This window comes from Astatotilapia calliptera, chromosome 17, assembly GCF_964374335.1.
Source record: "Astatotilapia calliptera chromosome 17, fAstCal68.1, whole genome shotgun sequence".
NCBI lineage: Eukaryota > Metazoa > Chordata > Actinopteri > Cichliformes > Cichlidae > Astatotilapia > Astatotilapia calliptera.
Genome location: NC_137438.1, coordinates 24,927,563 through 24,952,864, shown reverse-complemented (window position 1 = coordinate 24,952,864; position 25,302 = coordinate 24,927,563). Strand labels below are relative to the sequence as shown.

Below are 25,302 nucleotides of genomic sequence, written 5' to 3'. Positions count from 1 at the left end.
CTCCCAAGCATAATCTTAGGTTCTGAGAGATGAGCAAAACCCTCGGCTCACTCTGTGGACAAACGGCAGGGTTTTGCTAGATGACAAACGATGACTAATCGAGGTGCACGGGTGACGTGACAGCTCAAGTCTGCCACACAAACAAGGATGAACACGATCAGTTAAGAAAAATTGGATTCAAGGCGGGTTGGATTGCGATGGGTGAATCTCGAAAAGAGGAGAAAAAGATGTCGGCTGGATTTACAGGAAACTAAACATCCTGCTCTGTCAAGGGAACACTGAAGAACCTATAGATGAGTGTAGTTTTGACTAGATTAATCAAGAAAAAATTGGCTTTGGTAAGTCACAGATGAAGCTGAGACTGATTCTAGCTTCATTACACTTTTGTTACAGTTTGAGGATATCAGCATGGGTTCATTTTCACACAGACTAAACAATTGTCTAGTTTAGTCAGTGGAAATGTTAAGGAAAAATATTAAACTAGAGAGTGGATTGCTAAATTATTAGCTAAAGCTAGCAAGCTTGGTTAGCAAGCTGGTAGCATTAGCTAATAATCAGCTTATTTGGTTAGCAAGCTGTTAGCATTACCTAATAACAAGCTTATTTGTTATATATCATCAACCTATACAGTTATTGTAAAATATACTCCAAATATTTTTTCCGTACCAGGCTGTAAATCTGTTATTTTCATGGCGATGATTAGCATCATCGAGTGGCCATTCCAGAAGCTGCAGGTTTATTAGAATATCTTACTATTACTGGGTTGAACCACCATTTATCTCTATTACCTCCTTAATTTTTTGAGTTATAGATTTAACAAGGCGCTGGAGACATTCCCCAGAAATTCTGGAGTTGCTGTAGATTTGTCAGATGCACCTCTATCTGGTCTGTTGTGGTGAAGAGAGAGTGAAAACAAAGCGGTCGATTTACCGGTTGATCTACATTCCTACCCTCACCTGTGGCCACGAGCTCTGGGTAGTGACCAAAAGAATGATATCACAAATACAATGGGTGGAAAAAATTAATACTCTTAAAAGAGGGACTTATCATTTGGTCTTGAATAACCTGCTGTTTCTTGTTTTAAACTTCCTACTTGCTATAATTTGTGCCTTGCATTCAAACCGTTTCATTAGAGGGCCAAAATGAATGGATCAGCAAATGGATCACTGCTGCATTTCTTCGGTATCTTATAGGAAGTGTGTCACCTACTACCATCTGCTTTCCGTCCGGTTAACTTCCTTCCTGCTGTTGTAGCTCAGTGCTGAGCTCTGCTGACTCACAGTCCTGGACATGATGGAGGATTAAACTACAACAGGACTGTAACAGGAAGCTCAGCAGCATAAATCCATGATCAACTTTGGGGAAAAAGAAAAAAGAAGTATTCTTTCCGGGTTTTACAAAAAGCTCTCCACCAAGAAACTTGAATCTATACGTCCTCACATTCTTGGCCTCATTTACCAGGCTCACATAGCCTGTATTTTATATTCAGTGATTCAGTAGTTTTATTAATATATGCCCTCCTGTATTCATTTATGTGATATTGAAGTTTGGTTTAGCTTTTGAGACATTGCAATAATCAAGCTTCAGACTCTTAGATTAGCCAAGCCTCTATTATCATCATTGTGAGGTAATGCAGCGCTGACCTTTGAGAACAGCGTTAACATTTTAAAATAATTTATCTTGAAAAACCTTTCAGCAAACAAAAATGAGATATATCCAGTTTGATAAGAATTCCATCAATTGTCTTTTTAAATACATTTCTAGAGAAAGCAGTGTCAGTTTCTGAATAACACTTCCTAATGTTTGATCATGATAAGATTGGCGCACCCTTTATGTCTACATAAAATGACGCTGTTGCTTCTGCATAGGTTGACCTCAAACATCCCTTTCCCTGGGCAGCCAAAGAGCTTTGTGCAAATAGACACCAATACAGCATATTTCAAGCTATATGACAGCAAGTGACTGATCATGAAACAAGCTCTTCTTGAACTCTTGAAGCTCCAGAATGAGCTGATGCCCATATTAAAATACCCAACTTGACAGAGTTGAAGAGTGTGTTTACAGTCTGGCTTCTCTAGCTAATTTCCCCCCTATTTTTAAAAACATACATTCTGTGCTGAGTGATTGGTGGGTGCTCTTTAGTCTGATTTAACAATTGTTTGTCCTAAAAGATACTCAATGTTAGCCCTGTTAGCATCTCTATTAATAACGAGTCACAGATGAGCCTCGCTAATCAAGTGTGCTCGCCAGTGCTAGCATGAACTTACAACTCCAGAGCGCTAGCCTACTATTCAAATATGGCAATACTCAACTTAAACACACAAACAGTATTAATTTATGTATAATTTATGTATTAATGCTACACTTTTTTGCCTTCATACATGCTTTAATTCTTCTGTTAGTTTGTTGGGAGCAGCCATGAGAAGATGAGTACACTGTGGGCATAAAGGAATGGACATGGTCATGTAGGCTGTAGTGTTTCAGTTGGTACTGAGGGGCCCAAAAGTGTGTCAAGAAAATCCCTCACGCCATTACAACAACACCGCCAGCCCAAACCGCTAATACCGGGCATGCTTTCATGTTATTTATTCCAAATTCTGACCCTTCGATCCAAATGACATAGTAGAAATCGAGACTCGTGAGACCAGACAGCGTTTTTTCAATCTTCTATTGTCCAATTTAGGTGAGCCCGTGTAATTTGTAGCCTCGTAATCCTGTTCTTAGCTGACAGGTGACCACACCTGGTGTGGTCTTTAGCTGCTGTCTGCTTCAATGTGTTGTCCTCTTCAGGTTGTAACAAGCAGTTATTTGAGTTATTGCTGCCTTCCTATAATCTTGTAGCAATCTTGCCATTCTCCTCTAACCCTTGACATCAACAAAGTATTTTTACCCAGAGCTGCTCAGTTGATTTTTCTGTCAGACCATTCTCTGTAAAACTTAGAGTTGGCTGTGTGGGGAAAATCCCAGTAGATCAGCAGTTTCTGAAATACTCCAGCCTGGCTGGTACCATCAACCTGCATTCAAAGCCCCTAAAATTACCTTTCGTCCCCATTCTGATGCTCAGTTTGAACTTCACCAGATCTTTTTGACTGCGTCTTTATACCATGTCATGATCTGATGAACAGGTGTGCCAAATAAGGAAGTGGATTCATCACAGGAACACCTGATTTGTGACTCTTTTCTTCTATGAAACAACAACACATCACAATCACCAGATTCTCATTTAAAAATCAAAAAAATATTTCCAAGGCTTTCTCTTGTGAAAATCCCCTGTTCTGTGGACTCCTGGCCCACTCGACATCTGTGTGCAAACATCTGGTAGGCTTGGGAGAAACACTTCTTGAATACTTCCTTAGATTGGACAAACAATTTCATGGGGGAGCGAGCTCGGCTTGAGTCTGCTCGCTACAGAATTACCCACCTAATAGCTCCTGACTGCAGCATTACTGTCAAATAAATGAAAATGTGTGAATGCAAGAGTGGCTATTACACACTGTTATGTATAATATATTTTTACGTGCACTGCTCATTTTACAGCCTAGCGAGCGCTGCATTTTATTCCTCTTTACCATAAATGTGTTATGGGTTACAAAATGCATGATAGGGCCACTTATTAAAGCTCTCAGAGTCTTCTTGGGTACTTTGAATACAAATTTAGTGTTCATTATATACAGAGCCTGAGCTTGGCTATTTCAGTAATGCATTACTGGAATGCTATTGGGCATTTAAGTTGCACAGCAGCGTTTGTGTTGGCATGAAAGGAAACACTTAGCAGCAGCCTTTAAGCACCCCCGTTCCTCATTCTTTTTTTTCTCCCCCTCCTCAAAAGCAGACAGAAATATGCTAAATATGCAGCAGAGTGACCCGAGTCCATAGATCAAGGTTTATTTTTAGGAGAGGCACCTCACTCCCATGCTCCACCCAGGTTTTCTCATTATCTGTACCAGGGTTAGCACATGCAGAGATAATGGCTGAATGCCTGGCCTCCCACTCACTCCTGAGACACGTGGATAGGTCACATTTTTTGCTCTTTATGGCAGAAAAACACCAAACTAATAACATGTAAGCCAATCTATTTCAGATATGTACATTTGAGTATCCATGGTAAACTTCCCTTAAAGTCAGTGCACCCTTGTGAGCAAGCTGGCCGCACACAAATCAAACACCAATAGGCTCATATCCTTCAGCACAGGTGAGTTATGGGGCTATTAACATAGCATGAAATTAGGTTCCTGACAGTAAGCACCTATAGCAGCTTTAAATCACTGCACGCAGAGAAACCTGTGCTTGTACAGTTGGGTAATGGCATGAACGTGGCTGGAATATCACTGGAATGCAATGCAGGGTAATGAAAACGGAGCTTTGCAACAGTCAACAGTTTGCTGCAAGGACTCGCATGATGTTGTATTAATTATACTTCCTCTAACTTCGGCTCATTATGCAGGAGAACTCCAGAACAGGTTTGAAATGATAATGTCTTTGGGACTTGTTTTTAGAAACAAAGTTATACATAGACTCGACTGAAAGCTGCAAAACCTGCTGTATTTTAATGAGCTGGTAGCTGTTGTGCGGCTTCCCATCATATTAACTCCTTGTTTTGAGTTTGTGCTTGAGCTTGAAAACAGTTTTGTCATTTGCTGACTCCCTCATAAAACTGTCACTGTGCTTCTTGTCCTCGAAGAGAGCTTCTCTGGCATTTTCTTTGTGCACTAATAGTAGAAGTAAACTGGATTTGTGAAGCATCTTTCTTGAAAGCAATGATCAGACCTCAGGATGTTTCATAAAGAAGTCCCAAGGCCTGTTTCTGTGAAGTCAGGCAGCCGTGGCTCAGGAGACAGCGTAGGTCATCCACTAATGGGAAGATCGGTGGCTTTGATTCCCAGCTCCTTCAGTATGTGTCCTAAAGTGTCATCGGGCAAGACAGTGAACACCAACAATATGTGAATATGTTACCTCACAGCAAGAAGGTCCTGAGTTCAATTCCAACATCAGGCCGGGGTCTTTCTGTGTGGAGTTTGCATGTTCTCCCCTTGTTTGCGTGGGTTCTCCCCGGTTACTCCGGCTTCCTCCCACCGTCCAAAGACTTGCAGTTTGTGGGGATAGGTTAATTGGAAACACTAGATTGTCCATAGGTGTGAATGGGGGAGTGAATGTGAGTGTGAATGGTTGTCTTTGTCTATGTGTTAGCCCTGCGACAGACTGGCAACCTGTCCAGGGAGTACCCCACCTCTCACCCTAAGACAGCTGGGATAGGCTCTAGCCCCCCCACGACCCTGAAAAGGATAAGCGGAAGCGAATGGATGGATTTTAATTGCTTTTTCACGTAAACACAGAGATAAAGTCATCATAGCAACACAGACTGATGTGTCACAGCTCATTGCGGCAATTTAAGTAACTGTAATTATGTTATTTCCAATGAATAATGGACTGGTGCTTATATAGTGCCTTTCTACTCTATTTGATCTCTCATAGCACTTTCTTACTGCAAGCCTTATTCACCCATTTGTGTTGTTTTGTTTGTTTTTCTACTATAACATTCATACACGCACTAATGCATTTGGGACAACATGCAGACCAGAGGAGCTGGGGATCAAACCACTGACCTTCTGATTAGGAAGCAACCTGCTCCACAGCCACAGCCACTCTACAATACAGACCCAGTTCAGCTTACTCACCTGAAACCAATCTTTACTCTTTGGGACTCATCTTGTTTTTTGTTTGAAACGGCTGTAATCGCATAAAAATATCCGCATCATTTACAAAAAGTGACAAACACAAATGAAGATTGCTTGTGGCTTACCTTTTCTCTCAGGTTACAAACATCTGCATTTTGCTATCTTAGAAATATTGTCCACGTATCAGGAAATTATCAGAGGGAATGGAAAACCAGCGAGCTGTCAGTAATATCATCCGCAGGACTTTTTTATGCTGTGACTGTGGATTTTTTTATTGGTCGAGCAACTACAAGATGAATATTGTCTTACTGATTTTACCCTGCCTCTAAGGGGTGTATAATCACAAACCTGTCACCTCACAAGCCCAGTTCTCAGGAGAAAAGGGAAAACAAGATGCTGCTCTCACTTGGAATGTAAGTTCAGAAGAAAATTTGAGACTCTGAGACATACTCACTTTAGTATTTAGATGAAAATCTGCTGAAGCCACATATGCAGTGTGTAACTGAAATCTTGCTCTCTTTTTTTGTAAACTAAGCTGAAATTGAATTTCTTGAGTTAGTTTGTGATGTTTAAGAAATTGCAAACAATCCTGAGACTTATTTGGGCCCAGAAATCATCAACGCAGTTTTTATGATCATAAAAAGTGTAGTTAATTTGGACACTGCATCAAAACAACTCCCTAAATACACTCACCGGCCACTTTATTAGGTGCGTGTTGCCGTTACCTTTTTTCTTTTTTCTTTTTTGCCTTAATTCGTTATGGAATCGATTCAACAAAACTGAGGAAGCATTCCTCAGAGATTGTTGATGGGAAAATCCTATGAAAACAGCTGCTTCTGAAATACTCAGACCAACAACAACGTGCTGCATTCAAAGTCAGCGAAATCATCTTTCTTCCCCACTCTGATGCTCGGTTTGAATTTCAGCATGTCATCGTGACCATGTGTACAGGTCTAAATGCATAGAGCTGCAGTTATGTGATTGGCTGAGTAGATATTTCTGTTAGCAAGCAGTTGAACAGTTTGTACCTAACAAAGTGGCCGTGTAAGTGCCTGAAGGCTTTTCGCTATGCTGAGGTGAAAGAATTCCTTCTAGAAGGACTGTTCCTGTCTAAGAAACACACTGAAAGTGTTCACACTAACATTTCGTTATGCCTTGTTCTCCCAAGACAAATCCCCTTAAGGCACTGTCAAATGAAACAGAACATCTTTTCACCAAATCTAAACAGAAAGGAGATGATATCCCTGTTTAAAGGCTCTTTCTGAGATCTCAGATTGAAATTTTTTGCTCTTTTTTTAATGTAATGGAGGTTTATTATTGTTATCAAACATGTGTTCTGTCTGTTGAACGCATGATTCAGTACTTTGAGGACTCGGATATTTCAGAGCAACAACTGAGTACAGATATAATTGCATGTCGATTTTTAAAGTGGAGTTTCCCGCTGTCAACGAAGTTTCAACTTTTAGTAGCGCACATTTTTTGTAAACTGTCAAGTCATAACAAAAATAAGATGAAATGAACTGCTCAGTCATCGAAAGTTGCCCTCACCCTACCCAGGGATCAAGTTTCCCTGAAAGCAGGTTTTTCATCTGATCAGAGCTGGTTGGGTGAGTTATCGGGTGCCTAAGGGACTCTGTGGGACCTGCGTGAGAGAAGTTGTTGAGAAATGCCCTTGTGCCGAAGTGTTGCACTGTGACTGTGCAAATATCAAAGGGCCACTGAAGACGTGAAATCAGCGACACTGTTGCTGTTGACACAAGTCAGAGCTGCAGAGGTGTACAGGGACTTTAACAATCACATTTTCAAAGTCTCAAACTTCCACTCAACTCTCAAAGCAAAATACAAAGTTTTCAGTGAATTACAGAAAGCTCTTAAAGCAAGGAGTGGATGGATTTTCAAGGACAGGTCTGGACCCACCAGAGGGTTCAATTTGACCAACTGATGGCTAAAAAAAGTATGAAAACAGCAATGAAATTGTAAAAAATGAATTTTGATTGCTGAGTGGTGATGCAAAGCCAGCATAACTACACAGGGGTGAACAGAATTCTAGACCTAGAGACAGTGTTCAGATCATAAAGAAGTAAAATACGAATGTTTATTACAAAAGAAACTGTACATGTGAAGAGTTGTTGCTTTTGCACTGTTAAATATGCATGCACATGTTATGACAGCAGACCTTGCCCTTATTCTTGCGAAGCAGTTAATCATGCTTTTGTAACTGGGTGGCTCATCAAAGGGGAAAATGCTTCTTCTTTACACTTTTTCTTCTTACGGCAAGGTAATAAAAAGGCCCCAAAGCTAATCTAAAGAGCATAAATGCAGATCTTATACAAATGAAAATGTTTATCAAATTTCTATTCGACAATGGAACCGATCCTTTCCTTTCTTTACACTTATTAAAGAAAGGTAAGGAGGGCTTTGCAGTCATTTTACTGGTCTTGGCTAGTTTTTTGTAAAATAGATAGATAAATACTTTTCAAAATTATAGAAAATTGTCATATTCACAGTGAAGAAATATGTTCCCCTGTGCAATGACAACAAATGGCAAACAGAAAATATATATGTATCCACATACAAAATTAGATAAATTAGATAAATAAACCAGCTAATGATTTAAAAACAACAGAAACAATTGTAAAAATAATAATAATAATAATAATAATATGATAATTAAAACTGAAAAAAGATATAAATATATACAAGCAGAATAAAAGAATCTGAGCTGCTTGAAACTTTGTACACTTTACACAACTTACATATAAGGAAGCATGAAAATACAGAAATGTTATGATAAAAATAATTAACTATATTAACCTTTATCTTTATGGAAATATCGCCGATAAGTATTGTAAAAGCTTTAACAAATGACCTTAAACCCGAAAGCACCTGTGGGAACAGTAAAGAGTTATTACACAGCGCCCCTCCTCTGTTTCGGCTTTAGTCGGAAGTGTTCGCCCACTTTCGGGATTCAAGCCGGTGTTTTCAGAGGGGCAGAGCGAGCGCCGCGGGTCCCAGCTCCGCAGACTACAGCAGTTCATGTGAGAGCAGCTCGGGCACACCTGGTTGGACCGTGAAGAGCAGTTCAGCGACCGAGACAGCTCCACTCAGGTGGGTTTCTACCTGAATTTATACCTTTGTTGTTCTCTCGTCAACTTCTCCACACTCTGACTTTCTTCTTTCGGGCGGAAAGTTACCTTAGAGATAAACGGACTTTGTAAACTTTCTTTTTAAACAAAACCCGTCCTGCACGCTGAGTATCGCGAGGTGGAGGTGAAAACACCTCCATAATGAACAGCTAAGTTTACTTGTCCTGACTTTTTATTTTCATTCTACCTTTCAGCAGCTCCCGAGTTAATCACTTGAGGAATGTGGTGCAATTAGGACAGCGACCGAGAGCTGAAAATTCATATCAACTTCAACTTTTAAGTTACTTTTTTTTTTTCCTCCCTTCGACTTTGAACTTATCAGAAAAAAGGGATCATGGCCACAGGCGGATTCAAGTCAAGCGCCGCGACGGACTTTTTGGAGGAGTGGAAGGCAAAACGGGAGAAAATGAGAGCCAAAATGCTGGGGGACATTGCCGCAGCCACTGGTACTCCCTTGGGTGCCAGTAATACAAACAGCAGCCGTAACGCCGTTCCTCCTCCATCTCCTCCTCCTCTTCCTTCGGCCACCGAGTTCACCAACAACGGCAACCCGGACCGAAGCTCCTCCGCTGGGAACTGCCACCCCTCCTCCTACGCGGTTGCTCGGTCCTCCTCTGGCACTTCTCTAAAGAGGCCCGAGGAGGAAATGCACCACCCCGTGACACCCTCAGCCACGCCGGGAAGCAACCTGAAGAAGGCCCTGCCTCAGCCGGAGAAGACTCAGGACTCTACTCCCATGGCTTGCAACGACAGTGACAAGGAAAGCCCGTCACCCAGCAGCAAGGGCAAGGAGAAGAAGAGCACCGGGCCCAGCGCCAGGAAGGGGAAAGGACAGATCGAGAAGAGGAAGTTAAGGGAAAAGAGGAGATCCACAGGTGTCGTGAACATACCATCCAATGAGGTGAGTCGGGGGAAAAAGAGGGCAGCGATTCACCTTAACATCAGAATGGGTATAATTTGGAGGCCCATTTTGGGATTGGTCATGTTTTTTCTCTATTGGGAATAAAAGTATTCCCAAAAAAGTATTAGTGAAAGTTAGCCTCTTGTATGTGGAAATAGGTGGATGCTTAATGCTTGTGCATTTTTATTTTTTGTAAGGAAATAGTGGCTTCTGTGTGTTGCACTTGAACACCACTTGCCTTCCTACACTCCAAATTCCTCCCATACATGTGTCTGGTTTAATCGAGCCTCTGCTGGAGAGAAATGAAAGCAGTTCTCAGATGGTGGGAGAGGGTGGAGGTGTACAGTATGTGTGTTGCACATTCATTGTTATTGGATTTAAATCATCTCGCACTCCTGGCCGATTCCTGTGGTTCAGACACATGCAGGAACTCTGATATGAAGCTTGGCCAACACTGAAAAAACACTCAAATTACACAGAAATTCTCGGAATAGATGCCCACCCTTTTGTTTTTTGTTGGTTTCTTTTTTGGTAAGGGGATGGTGTTCTGACCACCTTTCATTCTCCTATTTGATAGCCACCCAGAACAATATGCCCCTGGGGCAGCACAACTTGGAGTTTGACCAGCCTGTCAGTTGGAGCCTCGCATCCTGTTATTAGGTGCTCAGCAGTGCCGAGCAAAGCCGTTTGAAAACTGGTCACAAGCCAGGCTGTAATACTGGGCTTCAGCACTCTGGGCTGCGCCAGATATGCTAGATCGAGCCCATAGGCAGCTCATTATGTAGTAAAGTGGGCGAACCGTCTATTATTGGGGGAGGTAGGAGGTGATCTGATGAGGTGGTGAGCTGATTTGTGTGAGTGGGGAAGAGGGAGAAAGAAGTGGAAGTGCTGTGGTCTGAGAAAGTTTGTAGAACTTCCTGAGGCAGGTCCTTATCCCGAAAAGTATAGTGAGTATGAGTATAAAAGATGGACGTACCTGCTGGTTTTGAATTCAGCTTTAAGTGTCCAATGAAAGAAACTGCAGGTTTTCTGTGCACTAGACTTGGGTGCTATGGTGATGCTGATGTTCTTGCAGTCCAACACTGTGCCCAGTGTGCTTGTAAACTATTTACATAACCTAATTCCTGTTAATGTTTTTTTAATTGTTATTTAAAAGTTAATTATGAACAGCTGAAGGCAGATCACTACATTTGTTAAATAAAATGACAAATACTATGCAGGTTTAAAAAAAGGTTCATTGCTGAAAGCATTTGTATTCATCTGACTCCACAACTCTGATTGGTAGGTTGTGATCATCATACTTTGTCAAGCGTCGTCACCTGGAGTTGGATAACAGTGATTAAACTGGTCCGCTTATCTTCCGTTAGCGGTGATCAAATGGAGACCTAAAGCCCAGGTGACTGCAGGCAGCCAAAGATCAATCTTTGACTTTTGTCTTCAGCTGCTGAAGTACCTCTGCTGGTAAATATAATGTGACAGATTTCCTGAATGGGAAGCCAAACTTTTCCTCAAGTCGGGCAATCAGAAACCTGCGTAACATGAGATTAATGCACGTGTTTCGCGTTATAGTTATGCCGGTGATTTCGAAGGAGCATCCCCGGGGACATTTTGACACGTGTCTGATGCTTTCGCAAACCCGTGCCAGTTATTCAGAAGGTCAGCAGGGTCAGACGGTTACCAGCTTAGACGATCGTATCTGTTTGGCAGCTATGTCAGTTATGTAAATGCATTTGTTGCAGTTAAAGAAAAGCGCTCGTGCACAGATCAGAGGACGCCATGATTCTTTGTACTTTGAGGCTTTTTTGTTTATTTCTGGGTACAGTGCTCTCATCTGCCTTCATGTATTTATCACATTTCAGTCATACTGCACGGAGCAGCTCGTCTTAAGGAAGTGCAATCAAACCAGATGATTACCGCGCCTGAGTTCAGTGAACCATTCCCAATCTCATCTGTTTTAGTGGGCTGAACCGAGCACGATGAAGCATAAACGCTCATTACTGAACTGGACTTTGGTTTGAGCACACTTGCCTGGTTTGAGTTCACCATTAAAGGGTGTACTCCTATAATCAACCTCCAGCATCTTAAATTTGTCTTGAGTATTTTCAGACTTCCTAAAGTTGCAGTTTGAAGTCATTTCCTGCACTGCCTCTGGTGCAGTAACCCCTTCAGGAAAAAGTAAAGATTTTCAATTACTGTATACCTCATTAACTCAAATATAACACTCAGATTCTACAAAAAATATAAAATTAAAGTTTTTTGATGTTGTATTGTTCTGTTTATTGATGAATTAGTGACGCTAGCTCCTACTTTTTTATCTGTATTGGAAAAAAAAAAGTAGTGCTTTTGTTGTTTTAGTTTAATATTCTTCTTAATATTCTAAGTTTTTTGGCATTGTGTCACCATTTAAAAGTAATGTTTACCCAACTGTAAGTTTTATAATCCAGCTTTAATTATGGAAGCTTTATCTCATGGTTTGAGATCCTGTGAGCTTTGCACACAGATGGAAACACAAAAATCCAGAAACCGGTTGCCCGGCAGATGGACTCCTTTTGTGAAAAGTTTTCTCTTTTCTCCTCCTGTTGGATTGGGGGGGGGACACACCAAACTATGCAAATGAAGACTTGCTCACACAAGCTGCCTTTGTGATGTGAATATTAGTGGACAGGTGTGAATAGAGATGCCTGGGATTATCTCCCCGCTCGTTCTGTGCAGCATAATAGCTGCTGAGCGGGATTTCATAGCATCCTGGGAACCCAATCTTCTGCCTGTTGAGGCCATAATGGCCCGATAAAAGCTCCCAGCTCTGCATTGCATCAGTCAGTACCTCGTCCAGCGAGCCGGGACGGTGTCTCCTTTCTCTCACCCTGCTCACTCCTGCGGGTCCGAGGGCATTGTTGCCGATGCTGACCTTTGACCTGCACAGCACATTGTATGTGTCTGAGGAATGCGAAAACAAGAGTTTAGATTCAGTGAGTTCTCTCATCTTAAAATGTTTTGGGTTGTGATGTAAGCACGTTTCCCATCAGGTCACGCTGCCTGCAGTCTTGTGGTGATGAGTCATGTCGCTCATTGTGCCGTTGCTTTTTAAAAAAAATGCATGACCTCTGAGAGTTATGAGGTTGTGGTCTGCCGCTCCAGCCAGTGAACTTTGTGTTTCATGTACATGACTGAGTCTGCTCCACAAACACTGCTGGGGAGCGTGGAGCTATCCGGCCCCTCGCAGCTATTTGTCTGCAGCGTCATTGAAAAGGAGGTCAACAGGTTTAAGGTGCAATGCTGGACCGAGTGCTCACGCAGTTAACACTCTGGCGATGGGATGATACAGGAGACAAGAGGGCTCCCTGTTTAACTTAGTTATTTGTGACACCACAGAGTTGTTAATACACTTTAGGCTTCGTACAAACTCATGTTAACCTGTTAACACATGAACCAGACATGACTAATTAAAATTAAACTAAACTAGGTTGTAGGAAAAATGTGTTTTCAACTGAAAATGGCTCAAAAGAACCAATTACAATGATATTATGCACTTGCAACTAGTCTTTCGATTTAATCCTAGTCAGTTTGGCCAAATTCACCTGTGCAACAATGATGAAATGATCAGGGAAGCATCTGCTTATTAAGATTGAGATTTCTTAACTCTTCCTTCACTGAAGCTAATAAATGCTAAACTAAAGATTTCTAAAGAAAGCAACTCTTCCAAACAAGCCATACTTGTTCCGTCTTTTTCTTGGCTGTCACGAAGATTAATGTTTTACATGCTGAGGCGCGTAGAGTCTGCGATGATGATGATGATTATTATTATTATTATTTTCTCCAGGTATTGCACAGTCTGGGTGTGACCTAGGTGTGAATTTGTGGGGACGCCCACTCCTGGGAAAGTTGTGACATCATGTTCATTCACACCTGAATGTTCCAGCTCTACAAACTGCCAAAATTTTTGCTTAGAGGTGCTCACGCTTCCAGGTGATCGGTTAATTCAGGACAGTTGACTAGTAGCACCTGGTTGCTACTTAATATCTTGATTTCTATGGCAGCAGTAAGGGTGTACTTAGGTTTCCTGCACTACCAGTCAGGAGCAACTTGTGAAATGGCACCTGCAGCAAATGCAGGTTTAGCAACAGACCTGTTGTGAATATGTGGAAAAACACAGAGATATTTTGTGTTTGCATCACATGACACATTACTGAGAACTAAAAATGGTGCAGACAAAAGGACACACCTCAAACTGAGCTAATCAGCACATCAGTCACAGGCATCCAGAGCTGCACAGAGTTCACGGAGAGCGAGCTGTAGTCTATTCAAACACTTCATCTGAATTCCTTCCACATGGAAATTTCACCAAAAATCCATGTGCGTGTCAGGATACACAATAAAACTGTTTCAGGATAAAGTGTATATAACTGTATATGAAGTGCAGTGTGGTGCAACTCAAATTGGGCTCGTGCACAGTTGAGTTTTGGCATTGGTTCTTTCATCTGCTCTCACAGATACAGTCTGCACTGACATTAATCAGCAAATACCTTAAATTCAAACACCCCTGCCTTGTTTGTTCCCAAATTAGTTTCTGCTCCATTTTGTTCTTTGGTGAAGTTCATTGAAGGGTGAAAGTTTGGAGAAGGGCCATGCTGAGGGCAGACGTTTGGTTCCTTCCAACCCAAATCCAGATGCAGAGAAAATGTTTAAAATTGGTTTCACAGAATGGATGAAGATCAGCAGATTTTTTTTTTCTTTTAACATATTTGAGGAAAAACTGAAAATAGAGCATGTGACCTTATAAAACATTACAAGGAAAATAGGCAGTTTTTGCTCAGCACAACATCGCCATCATCACCATCACCATGGTGATCAAGCCATAATTTTTATGCTAGAAAATGACATTTAACAGATTTAAAATTTCATAAAAATCAGTTAACGGATCAAGATGAGAATTGTGACAAAATATCTATAAAGTTTCTTTCCTCTGTAGAATCAATGCATATAAAACTTTTCACTGCACGCTTCACTGCCGGACAATTTCCTTGCTCTTATTTTGAAAGTTAAAGTGACTTGGCTAGCTTTGGTCCTTATGTTTCCTTCCTTACAAGGTGGGCAATTTACTAATGTGCCAGTCTTAAGTATTATTTAGCTGCCTCTCCAGTGAGTTGGGCAAACTCCAGGTCTATGTTCTTGTCCATGTTCTGTTTTTAAAAAACGGTTAAGAAAATAGGTTTATAATTGCTATGCAAGTTATCTGGTCATTGCCGGCTGCAGTCCAAGACCTTTGAGTTAACTCTCGTCTGCATAACAAATGGAGTCACAGTTGGGAAAGTTGCTGATATTTCTCTTTGACTAAAGTTTTGGTTGTTTTGTGGAAATGAATGCAAACTGCCACAAACAGAATTTAAACTTTAAATTTAAAAGAATCTTTGACTTTTGGCTCTTCAAGCTCGTTATAGTTGAAGTGACCTAAAATGTGCAGTTCAGTAAATGCAAGGCACAAAAAAGTTGGCTAAAGTTTAAAGCTGCAATAAACTGACAGTAGAAATTAAAGTCTGCAGTAGTTTGCTTATTAAAGGCTCTCAGTTCACAGCTGGACAAAAGCATGCAAGAATGTAAATTTGCATGGGGTGGAGTGTGCTTCACTTGGTGTTTAAAACCTTCTCCAAACAAGGTCACATCATCACAGTAAATACCACAGGGATTTTATCATAGGCTTAGGTAAGCATTGGGCTATTTGGGCCGGGTGTTTTGTTTCCTCCTTTTCATTTGTTGGTTGAACAGCAGGAATGCTAACCTGTTTAATTAAAGCACGTGTTCGTAAAAGTGAAGTTCCTCCAAGCGAGAAGCACCAGTTTCCAAGGAGAGCATTTTGAATTGTTTACAAAAGCCCTTGTCTGTGGCCTCAGCAAAGGAAGGAAGGAGCTGATCTGCTTCCACGATGAAGTCTTTACCAACCCACCAGGCACCTATCAACACCACATAAAGCACACAGCACCCTTGTAATGGGCTGTGACACATGGGTTAGCTCAGTTTGTAAGACTGTTACATAAATGCTTGCTCCCATTAAAGTGACCTCTGACCAGGTGAGCAGCCATTATGCTGTCAGAAGGCATCAGATCAGTGTTAAACAGGCTGTGAGATGGAAATGTTACTGTGTGTGTGTGTGTGTGTGTGTGTGTGTGTGTGTGTACATTTATAACTTGGTCTTTGGTCAGAGAATTTATGACTGTTTGTACAGTTAAAATCATTGATAAATCATTAAAAGAAACCAAAAGGATTTTAAACAGAATGTTTAAAGTCCTGAAAGTAGAATGAGTGTATAAATTTGTGTACTTTCAAACAGACGGCAGTAACACTTTGCTACTGATTCATATCTGCTTACATTTAGGAGATGGGTGTAAAGAAACCACATGTGCTTTCTCGTACAACTGGCCATCAACAAATCTTCCAAATAGATTTTTTGTTTTTGTCCCCCCCCCGCCTTAGTTTGCTTAGAGCGGCGGTGTCAAACATAAGGCCCGGGGGCCAGAATTGAGGGCCATTCTGGCCCACTGGCTCAACCTGGATTTGAAAAACGTGAAAGAGGACATTCATTTTACACTTTAAACTGCGTTTTCTTAAGTTTTATAGCCTTTTCTACTGATAAAGATAAACACTTTTAAAATGGATAAACCATTAAATAACAAGGTTCCTGTTTTCCCACTGTCTGCTATAGAAATGTTTGATTTTTAACAGCAGGTTCACAAAAAACAGAGCTAAAAATGTCTTTGCAATTAGTAAAAAAACTATAGATTTTTAATTTCAGAACGGTGAGCTCAATGAGCTAACAGAAGTATTCTGTAAATTTACATATGTCTTAAAATTTAGGGCCAAAGCAGCATTTCTTTATCATGTGGAAAAACTGAGATGTTTTAAATTGCACTTCTTTTAATATACATATATTAAAATATCTCAGATTGAGTCCATGAGATATTTTCACTGGTCCAGCCCACTTGGGATCAAAGTGGGCTGTATGTGGCCAACGATGTAAAATGAGTTTGGCGCCCCTGGTTTGGAGGGTGTAACACTCTTGTTTACCACAGGTCTGATTGCTTTATCTTGATTAGATCATTAACAAAAAGTAAACTCTGTTATTTTGGTACGTTCAGCTCAGCCGTTAACTGAATGTAAACTCTTACCAGAGAGTACATTGTGGACATTTGTTATGAGACTTTGGGCTTGGTTTCAAAAATGGGATAAAACTTCAAACTCTCTTGGCGGAATTACTTGTTGTGAGAACAAATAAAACAAAAACAAACAAATTGAGGGGAAAAAAGGTCACAAAGCAAGTAAAATTACAACCTTATATGAAACCATCCATCTATCATTACTGGTAGGAGAGCCATATTGGATTATCAAGCACTGTACGACTGCAAATTCTGCCATATATAATTACATAAATGACCATACATGACAGTTTCACTCTGCTTGAGAGGGACAAAACACAAGAATTGTGACTGACTTAAAACTGCAAGATGTCACTAAAAATTGGACCATCCCGTTAGTAGTCTGTTCATTTCAGACATTAAACGATCACTTGCCTTTTCAGTTTGACATTTACTTTTGGAGTTTTGCTGCAATCTGCACACAAAGTTCAAACTATCTTTTATCTAGGTCACTGCTCTTTAGTTATGTGGGTTCAGGGACTTTGTAGATTATTACTGAAGAACGACATACCCCCTGCGCAGCGTGCACAGGAATGCACGGTCATGCAGAATCAGTCTAAATCTTGTGAGGTGAAAGCCACCCTGCATGTTTGCCTGGAGGCCGGCTCGGCTATAAGTCGAGACCTCACTGAACTTTCTCACAAATGTGATCAGATGTAGGTGATACAATCAGCCTGAGCACTGATGTCCATTGATGCAGATTTGTTTTTACACACAGTGAAACGTGTTGATTCTGCTTGAGAGTCTTCTGCCATCTTTCTGGCTAATCTTTAACTCTTGAGTGTGCGCATATCCAGGATGGAGAAGTTTGCGATCAATTGACGTATTGTTGTATTCGTGTCAGCCTGGAATTTCAAAACAAGCTGCTGAATAGAGCAGAAAATGATCAATGGTGTGGCGTTTGTACTGGTCAAATGTGGTAAAGGCCGTTTAACTGAGTACCCACCATCCATAAGCCATGCAAGTGTTTAACAGAATCCATCCTGACTGTTTTCTCTGCAGGCGCAAAACGATGTCAGAGTGAATAGCCTCGTCCTCATCTGACCTTCGGTTCGGGACATTGTTTTGGCTTTAAAGTTCACGTCTCTCTCTTTACTCAGTAATTTTGCACCTTTTTGTTTGACATTTATATCAGCGTATTGCAGAGCCTATGTCATAATTCATTTCCTTTATTTTTGTCTTCATTACCAGCATTTAAGCTGAGAAAACAAACAAGATCTGGTGTGTGTTACAGTAACTGGCATGCAGTTTATAAAAGTGCACTTTGTTTTTGTGTGCGTGGAGGCACGCACAGATAAACGATAATCGGTTTCATGCTTCCGCTTCTTAGAAACAAGCCTCCCTCCGTTGTGTAGTTGTTGGGGATCACTCTGTACTTTGCTGCAGGGGATCTCGCTGGTTTGACCACATGCGGACACACATACAGCGCTAACCTAGCAGGGGGTGTTAAGAAACAAAATTGGGGACCAAACGAGGAGGCGAATGTTGTGACTTGGTGCGTCTGCAGTGTGTAACCTACTTGTCGGACATTCCTGTGTGTTTGCTGACGACTGTGGGGAATTTGTGAGTCAGCCCTAATCAGGCCGCTCTGTGTAGGCATTTGGGAGCTCGTCTGTTTGTATTCATTAAAGTAGAATTACTTGGAGACCCCAGCCTCCCTTTCCCACTCTCTTCTATTTTAGAGTCTGGGTCACATTTTGTAGCTTCTGAATCCTTTGGTCTGTGCTCTACATTGACAAGATATTTCAGACTACCTTTTTCCTGTATGGTATTTGGTATTTGGTATTTATTTATTTATTGTCATTGTCAAGAACAATGAAATTACGTTTGGGGCTTCCATACAACCCAAAAAAAAGAAGAAAATAATAAATACCCCTTAAAACCCAAGTGTACATATTTAACCCAGTGTGACTCCAATGCAATAAGACAATCCTTAGCAATAATGTTCGTAGAAATTCAGACAAAGACCTGAGAAACATGACAAAATACAACAATGCAACCCATTCAATATTATTGTACTGTGAGATATGATATCAGATATGATAGTTATCTATTTAAGAAAGAGGGGGGGGGGGGCAGGAGGGGGAAGAGAATAAAGATATGATGCACCAATGCAGACCAGTTCATTGCTATTAAGAAGTTGGATATGGTTATTGTCCGTGAGAGGGGGGCAGAGAGTTCAGGAGCCTCACAGCCTGTGGATACAGGCTGTTGGCCAGTCTGGATGTTCTGGCCTGTATAGACCTGTACCTTCTCCCTGAGGGCAGCAGATGGAAAAGGTGGCGCGCAGGGTGATGTTGGTCCCGCAGGATACTGTGCACCCTCCTCAGACAGCGAGTGGGGAAGATATTACTGATCTCTGGCAGACTTGTTCCAATAATTCTGCCAGCTTCTTTCACCACCCGCTGGAGTGCTTGCTGATCGGCCTTGGTGCAGCTGGGGAACCACACTAGAAATCCATACGTCAGAACGCTGCTGATGGCACAGTTGTAGAAGTTCAACATCAGAGATCTGGGAATGTGTGCGCTCCGCAGTCTCCTCAGGTAGTAGAGGCGCTGTTGGGCCTTCCGTACAACTGAGGTGATATGGTTGCCCCAGGACAGGTCCTCGGTCACAGTTACCCCCAAGAATTTAAAACTGCTCACCCTCTCCACCGCCTCACTGCCAATGAAGAGAGGCAGATGGTTGTTATGACCCCTCTTCCGGAAATCTACAATGATCTCCTTGGTCTTTTTGGTGTTTAAGACCAAGTTATTGTCGTGGCACCATGACTAGTTGTTGCACCTCTGTCCTATAGTTTGTCTCATCATTGTTGGATATAAGTCCGAGCACTGTAGTGTCATCTGCAAACTTAACAATGAGATTGGACGCGCAGGAGGAAATACAGTCATGGGTGAAGAGTATTGCACGGTTTAATGTTGCCTTAAAGTTAGGAGAGATGCAGTGTCTCTTTTTAAATGGACAGATTTTACATTTCCTCAGTTCAGTTGTGCAGCGTTGTTTGGTCTTTTTGATATTAGGTTAAAGTAGCTAGCATGATGTTTAATCACGCCATACAAACTGATGCAAGCTCCAACTGAAGTAGCAATGGAAAAATGTAAACAGGCATGTGCTATAATACTGATTGCATAATTATTTGTGCTGTTTCTTATGTACGTTAGAGAATTCAGAAAAGGCTCAGTCACAGTACAGCATCTTTGGAAAAGAGAGTTTATTACAGAGAAATGGCTCTTTCCAAAATAAAAGCTATACTATCCGCTTCTTCTGGGCTATATTCTCAGCAGCATATTAAACATATCAGGTCCCCATGAGGAGAATCATGTGCTAACGGCTGTCTAAATGACTCGGGTAAAGTTTGTAGCATGCCTGCTTGTTGTTTTTGTCTGCTTCCACTTGTCTTTGCACTAGGATGATGTCGGTGTAAATGTGCAGTCATATTTGTTGTGTTCCCACTAGTGCTGTCAGCGTAAATCTCGTTGAAATGACGTTAACGCCACAACACGGCAAATCTCCGTTAACGAGCTACCGCCGATCGCCCCGTGCGTGGGGCTGGACGGCTAACACACTAGCTCCCACCCATGTAATTGAGCATTGCGTGGCACATCCAACATACAGTTTTACTTTAGTCCATGACGCGCTTACCTTCAGGGTCATACGTCACATGAAAACCAAAATAATTCCAAACGCCACATCTGAATGAGGGTGGGGGAGGTTCAATTTGCCATGTTGCAAGGAGAGCTTAACTTCTGTCTGGCTAGCTTGCCCTGCGCTCAGTGAATCTGCGTTCGACTACTCCGCCTAGGCTGCACTGTCGAGCGCAGATCCACTGAGCGCTCAACACAGACAGCATCGTCCGAAGGAAAGTTGATAAAATAAATTAAAAATTTTGTATTGTTCGATACATATGCGTACCGAACCGAAAGCACTGTATCGAACGGTTCAATATCGATACGAGTATCTGTGCACCCCTACTTATTAGTGTAGCTAGGTATTTACAGAAAATGCCTAAACAGCACAGACTCCGACATAAAAGCAGAGAGGAAATACTGCACATAGTTTCTAAAAGTTCAGCTCAATCTTCAACAAACTTTCCGGTTTTTTATAGTTTGAGAAAAGTCCAATCAAGTTCATGTTTTCAAAACTTCCCAGAACAGAACAGTTCTTGGATGTTAAAAGCACTTCCAGGATTGTTAGCAGCTTTGCTGTGAATGTGGAAGTAAGGAAGCAGTGGATCTCAAAGTTAAAGATTTAACTGCAAGTGTAAAGTTGCACCTCTGTTAGTTTTCAGATGCCAAAGACTCAACTAGTAATGTATCCTTTCAGCAGGTTTTGTTATCATCTCATCACTTAAGTCTCAAAAGTATTTAAAATTTAAAATATCAAAGTACACTTTGGCTGAAATGAGCCCAGCCTCATTCATGATTCGACCAGAGACAGCCATAGCTCTGCTCACGCTGTGGTTTTATTGCATTGGGGACAATAAGCCTCAGTTATATTTGCATGAGTGAATGCACACTAACAGGCAGATTTTTGTCTGCAGTCTAACAGGTTTCACGCACTGCCTCTGGGTTATGTCACCACGGGACTCACTCAAACTGCTCTGTGAACATCGCTGCTATCAGAGGAGCTGGTTTAACACGTGTGGCCGAACCTCCACTCGACAAATGATGGACAAACATGATTACGGTTTGCAGAGCTTAAGAGGGAAAGTTGAGGAGTTAGACGGGGAAATGCTGCTGAACAGGATGATGTTTTCAAGTCTTACCAGTGCTTTGTTTGGCAGGTTTTCTCGTCTTTTCTCACCGCAAAGAGGACAAACTTAATTTTCATAAACAGAACTGCAAAAATGCATATTTTAATATGAAACTTCAGTGGTGCTCTTGGCACATGGGTTGCCCTTGAATGAAAACAAATAATATTTATTAGAACAAGTTGTGTGAGGATTTATGTGGTAATTTTGGCTGCAGTAGAAATACCAACGGATTGAATTAATTTTCAACTTTCTACTGAAAGTCAGATAGCTGCGAAGGATATTCTCCCGACGCATGGCTGTTTGAAAAGATGCACACGGGCCACAGAAAGTCACACTTCAAAAGGACACAGTATTGAAAACATGGCTCAGTGAAAGGGGCAAGGAATGCACGCAGTTGAACCCTTGAAATTGAACAAATATGTGGCTCTAAACTGCCAAACGCATGAAGCCTTGATCTTTAAGCTTTCCTCCACAAGAGAGAAGCCAGAAACTGGCTTCAGTTGAAAGAAGGCCTTACCTGCTCTCATGCATCTGCCTTGAAGCTCGAGTGTCTTTGTGTGTCAACATCCTCTTGAACGTGTGTGTACAGTTGTGTTTACCAAGGCAGTGTGCCACTTTGGGACACAATGCTACTTACAAAAGGCTCTCCTCTTGTTGACTTGGAAAATATACATTTGAGGGTCTGTTGTGTAGTGCAGACGTGGAGTGTGCATTCTTTTTCTTCATTTTGAGCCCTCAGAGTTAAAGTATGCGGTGCAGTTTGTAAGACCAGCCAGTTAATAGCTGGATGCATTGCTTTAGTGAGTAATGAGCAAATATTTTCAAGATTTTCACCACAGTGAACTTGAGCACAGCTCGGCCACCAAAGTGTTCTGCTACCATCGTAAAAAACTAATAAACTTTTATGAACTGAAGGGGACTATTGTGCATTTGTTTTTACACAGTAGAATGCCTCATATTTAACAGCCTAAGCTGCAGTATAGGCATTTATCCAGTTAACAAAATTATCATAAAATGAGAAGCATAATCAGGAAGACTGGAGAGTTTCCAGATGGAGGAAACGCTCTGCCACACAATTTATAAAATGCATATTTTGTTAGAGCAATAAATACATTAGTTTTAAAGGTAGTAAAAGTAAAGAAGGGGTTATGACTATTCCAATTATATATTGATCAACTTCCATACAGTGGAGTGACATGCAAACAAACATTTGCATTTTCAACTACAGTTTCTGGAATAAAGCATCATGACTTCTTAGCAATACTTTGACAAATGCATCTGGACTGGCCGACATGAATGCAGGTCCACTAACCAAAAAGAAAGACTGATCAGAGGTCGCGTCTTTGCCTAACAGAAGAGAGAAATCCTCTCGATCCTTTTCAGTTTACATACAGCACTCTTTAATTGATTGTGAAGTCGTTTGACCAACAAGCAGAGGATTCATGTGTTTTATGAGATGACTTGGCCATAATTGGCTTAATGACATTTTCCTACTGCCGACGTGTCATCTTTTGTTGCCAATGTTCTGACCCAGCCTGCCTCACCCACCATCACCAGAAGAGGTTGAAGCATCTTGCTACTGTTTCTAGATGAGTAATGATTCAGCAGCTGTTTCGGTGTGACTTTTTTCAGCTGTCTTTGGTTTTAGGTGGATAAACGCTTGGTGGAAACTTGTGCTGTACTTTCGGTAATGTAGCAAGATGTAGAACCCAAGTGTCCACTCTGAGACATGCAGAATAACTCAGAGGACTATCAGCAGCACACAGCAGAGAGACTCACAGTTACACCATGGACAGGCTAACAGTCAAACTGATGCTAAATTTAGAGCTGCCAGTTAACCTAACATACATGTCTTTGGACTGTGGGAAGAAGCTGGATTACCTATAGAGACTCCATGCAGCATGATTTGAACCCAGGATCTCCTTGCTGTGAGACGGCTGTGCTGACCTCGTCACCTTTGGTTTCTTGGTAGAGTGCAGAGGTCCGATTCTGTGGCGTTGGCAATATTTGGTGGGAAAAACAGATTTTTGTCATATCCATTCTCCTTGTGTTTTGAACTTTGGACTTGGGATGAGACTCGCTCTTTTTTTTTTATTTTTTATTTTTTTTAGTAGAACCAACACGTTGTCAGACGCGCTCAACAACTGTTTAAAAAGGAGGAAAAAGATTTGCGTCACTTCTTGGCCTTTCTGCTCTCTTTTAAACATAATGTCAGCATGAATCATCAGAGCTATGTCGGATTCATATCGACCCTTGCTGTGTTTTTCTTTGACGTTGCTCAAGCTGTTTTGTCCGAGGTGCTTTTAACCCTGCCTCGATAACTACGTCATCTGTGCTTATTGGGCAAGATTCTCCTTGATGTTGATTTTGTAACCTGTTTTCAAGTCAGACTGATCATAAATATTTTTTCTGTTTGTCTGTTTCCCCGCTTTCTATGACAAACAGGCTTCATATTGCAGCTGAAACATCTGTTTGCCACTGTTAAATTGTGTCTGTGTTATACAAACGTACTCTCTGAATTCACACATAAAGCATGTCGGGTAAATTCATTTAAGATGCCTGTCATTATCGGACAGGAAGGTCACAGCACAGAGTGGGATGTAGACGCCGTGATTTGTTCTCTGATCTCCGATCTTCACAGACCGGGACCAATCATCTTTCTCTTTTCTCGTCTAATCAGGCTGATGAGTTGTCACGATGCTTTAAAGCATAAAGTGAATATTTTAAAAATATGAAAACAAAATTTAAAACCTTTTTAAGGTGATACTTTCAAAAAAGTATCAACAAATCGGGGCTTTTCACTCTATTCCCAGTAACTGAGGACGGCTGGCAAACATGATTTGCAATGCACTAGAAGACAACCACTTGTTATGAGACACTCGGTAAAGTGCAGACAGACCATGTAATTTCTTCCATGTTATTTTCCTCAGGGGTCTGTGCGCTCACCCCTTTAATTTTGCATCACCAGGCTCGGTGATGTAAACTATGAGCCAAGCCGATTCCAGCTGTGGAATAATTGAGACCGCTATGTTTGTTCTTTAAAAGCTATATCTTTATTTATCTTTATTGATTTAAAAAGTGTAGCTTTATTTGGTGGTTTCTACTTGTTGGCGTCTGGTCGTAACACCTCTGAGTGAAAGTTGAATGGACGGCTGCAGACGCGTTTCAGTCGTTCTTTTAGTTGAAGCCTGTCAGAGTGGCAGATTTTAGCATCGAGGTGTCTTCGAGGCTTCTCTCCTTCTCTAGGTATTAACCTTTGCCTGTGGCGCTGATGGAGTCCTAAAAGATTCATAGCCAATGAAACTTCTCATCAGTGTGACAGATTGGATTTTCATCACAAGCCATCCGGGTTGATTGTATGCTTTTGCTTTTTACAGCCAATCCCGCTTTTCCACCAGCAGCTCCTTGTTTTGCTTTCTGTCTGGTCCTTTTCTTTTCTGCATTTCATTTTTCTTCTGGTATTTGGTCTCTGTACCCTTTAGGTTTATTTTCCTATTTCTGTTTGCTCTCGCTTCTTCTCCAGTTCTAATAAAAACCCCACTGTCCTCTGCTATCTCCTCAAACAGCTCATTAGCAAATCAGTCCTCGAGCCTGCATGGATGCACCGCCATTTGTTTGCGTCTAACGATTTCAGGCTTCA

At 41.4% G+C, this 25,302-nt stretch overlaps 1 protein-coding gene across 3 annotated transcripts in view; it reads left to right on the top strand.

Annotated features, from left to right (window-relative positions):
• Nucleotides 1-8,642: 8,642 nt before the first annotated feature.
• pawr (PRKC, apoptosis, WT1, regulator) overlaps nucleotides 8,643-25,302 on the top strand; it is a 66,860-nt gene continuing 50,200 nt past the window's right edge. Inside the window, exons 1-2 of one of the 3 annotated variants that reach the window (XM_080291885.1) lie at nucleotides 8,643-8,783; nucleotides 9,016-9,722. In XM_080291885.1, the coding sequence (XP_080148011.1) occupies nucleotides 9,156-9,722 (567 nt within the window). In that variant the 5' untranslated portion in view covers nucleotides 8,643-8,783; nucleotides 9,016-9,155. The remainder of the gene's footprint in view (nucleotides 8,784-9,015; nucleotides 9,723-25,302) is intronic. The other 2 variants (XM_080291887.1, XM_080291886.1) reach the window with 2 other exon arrangements.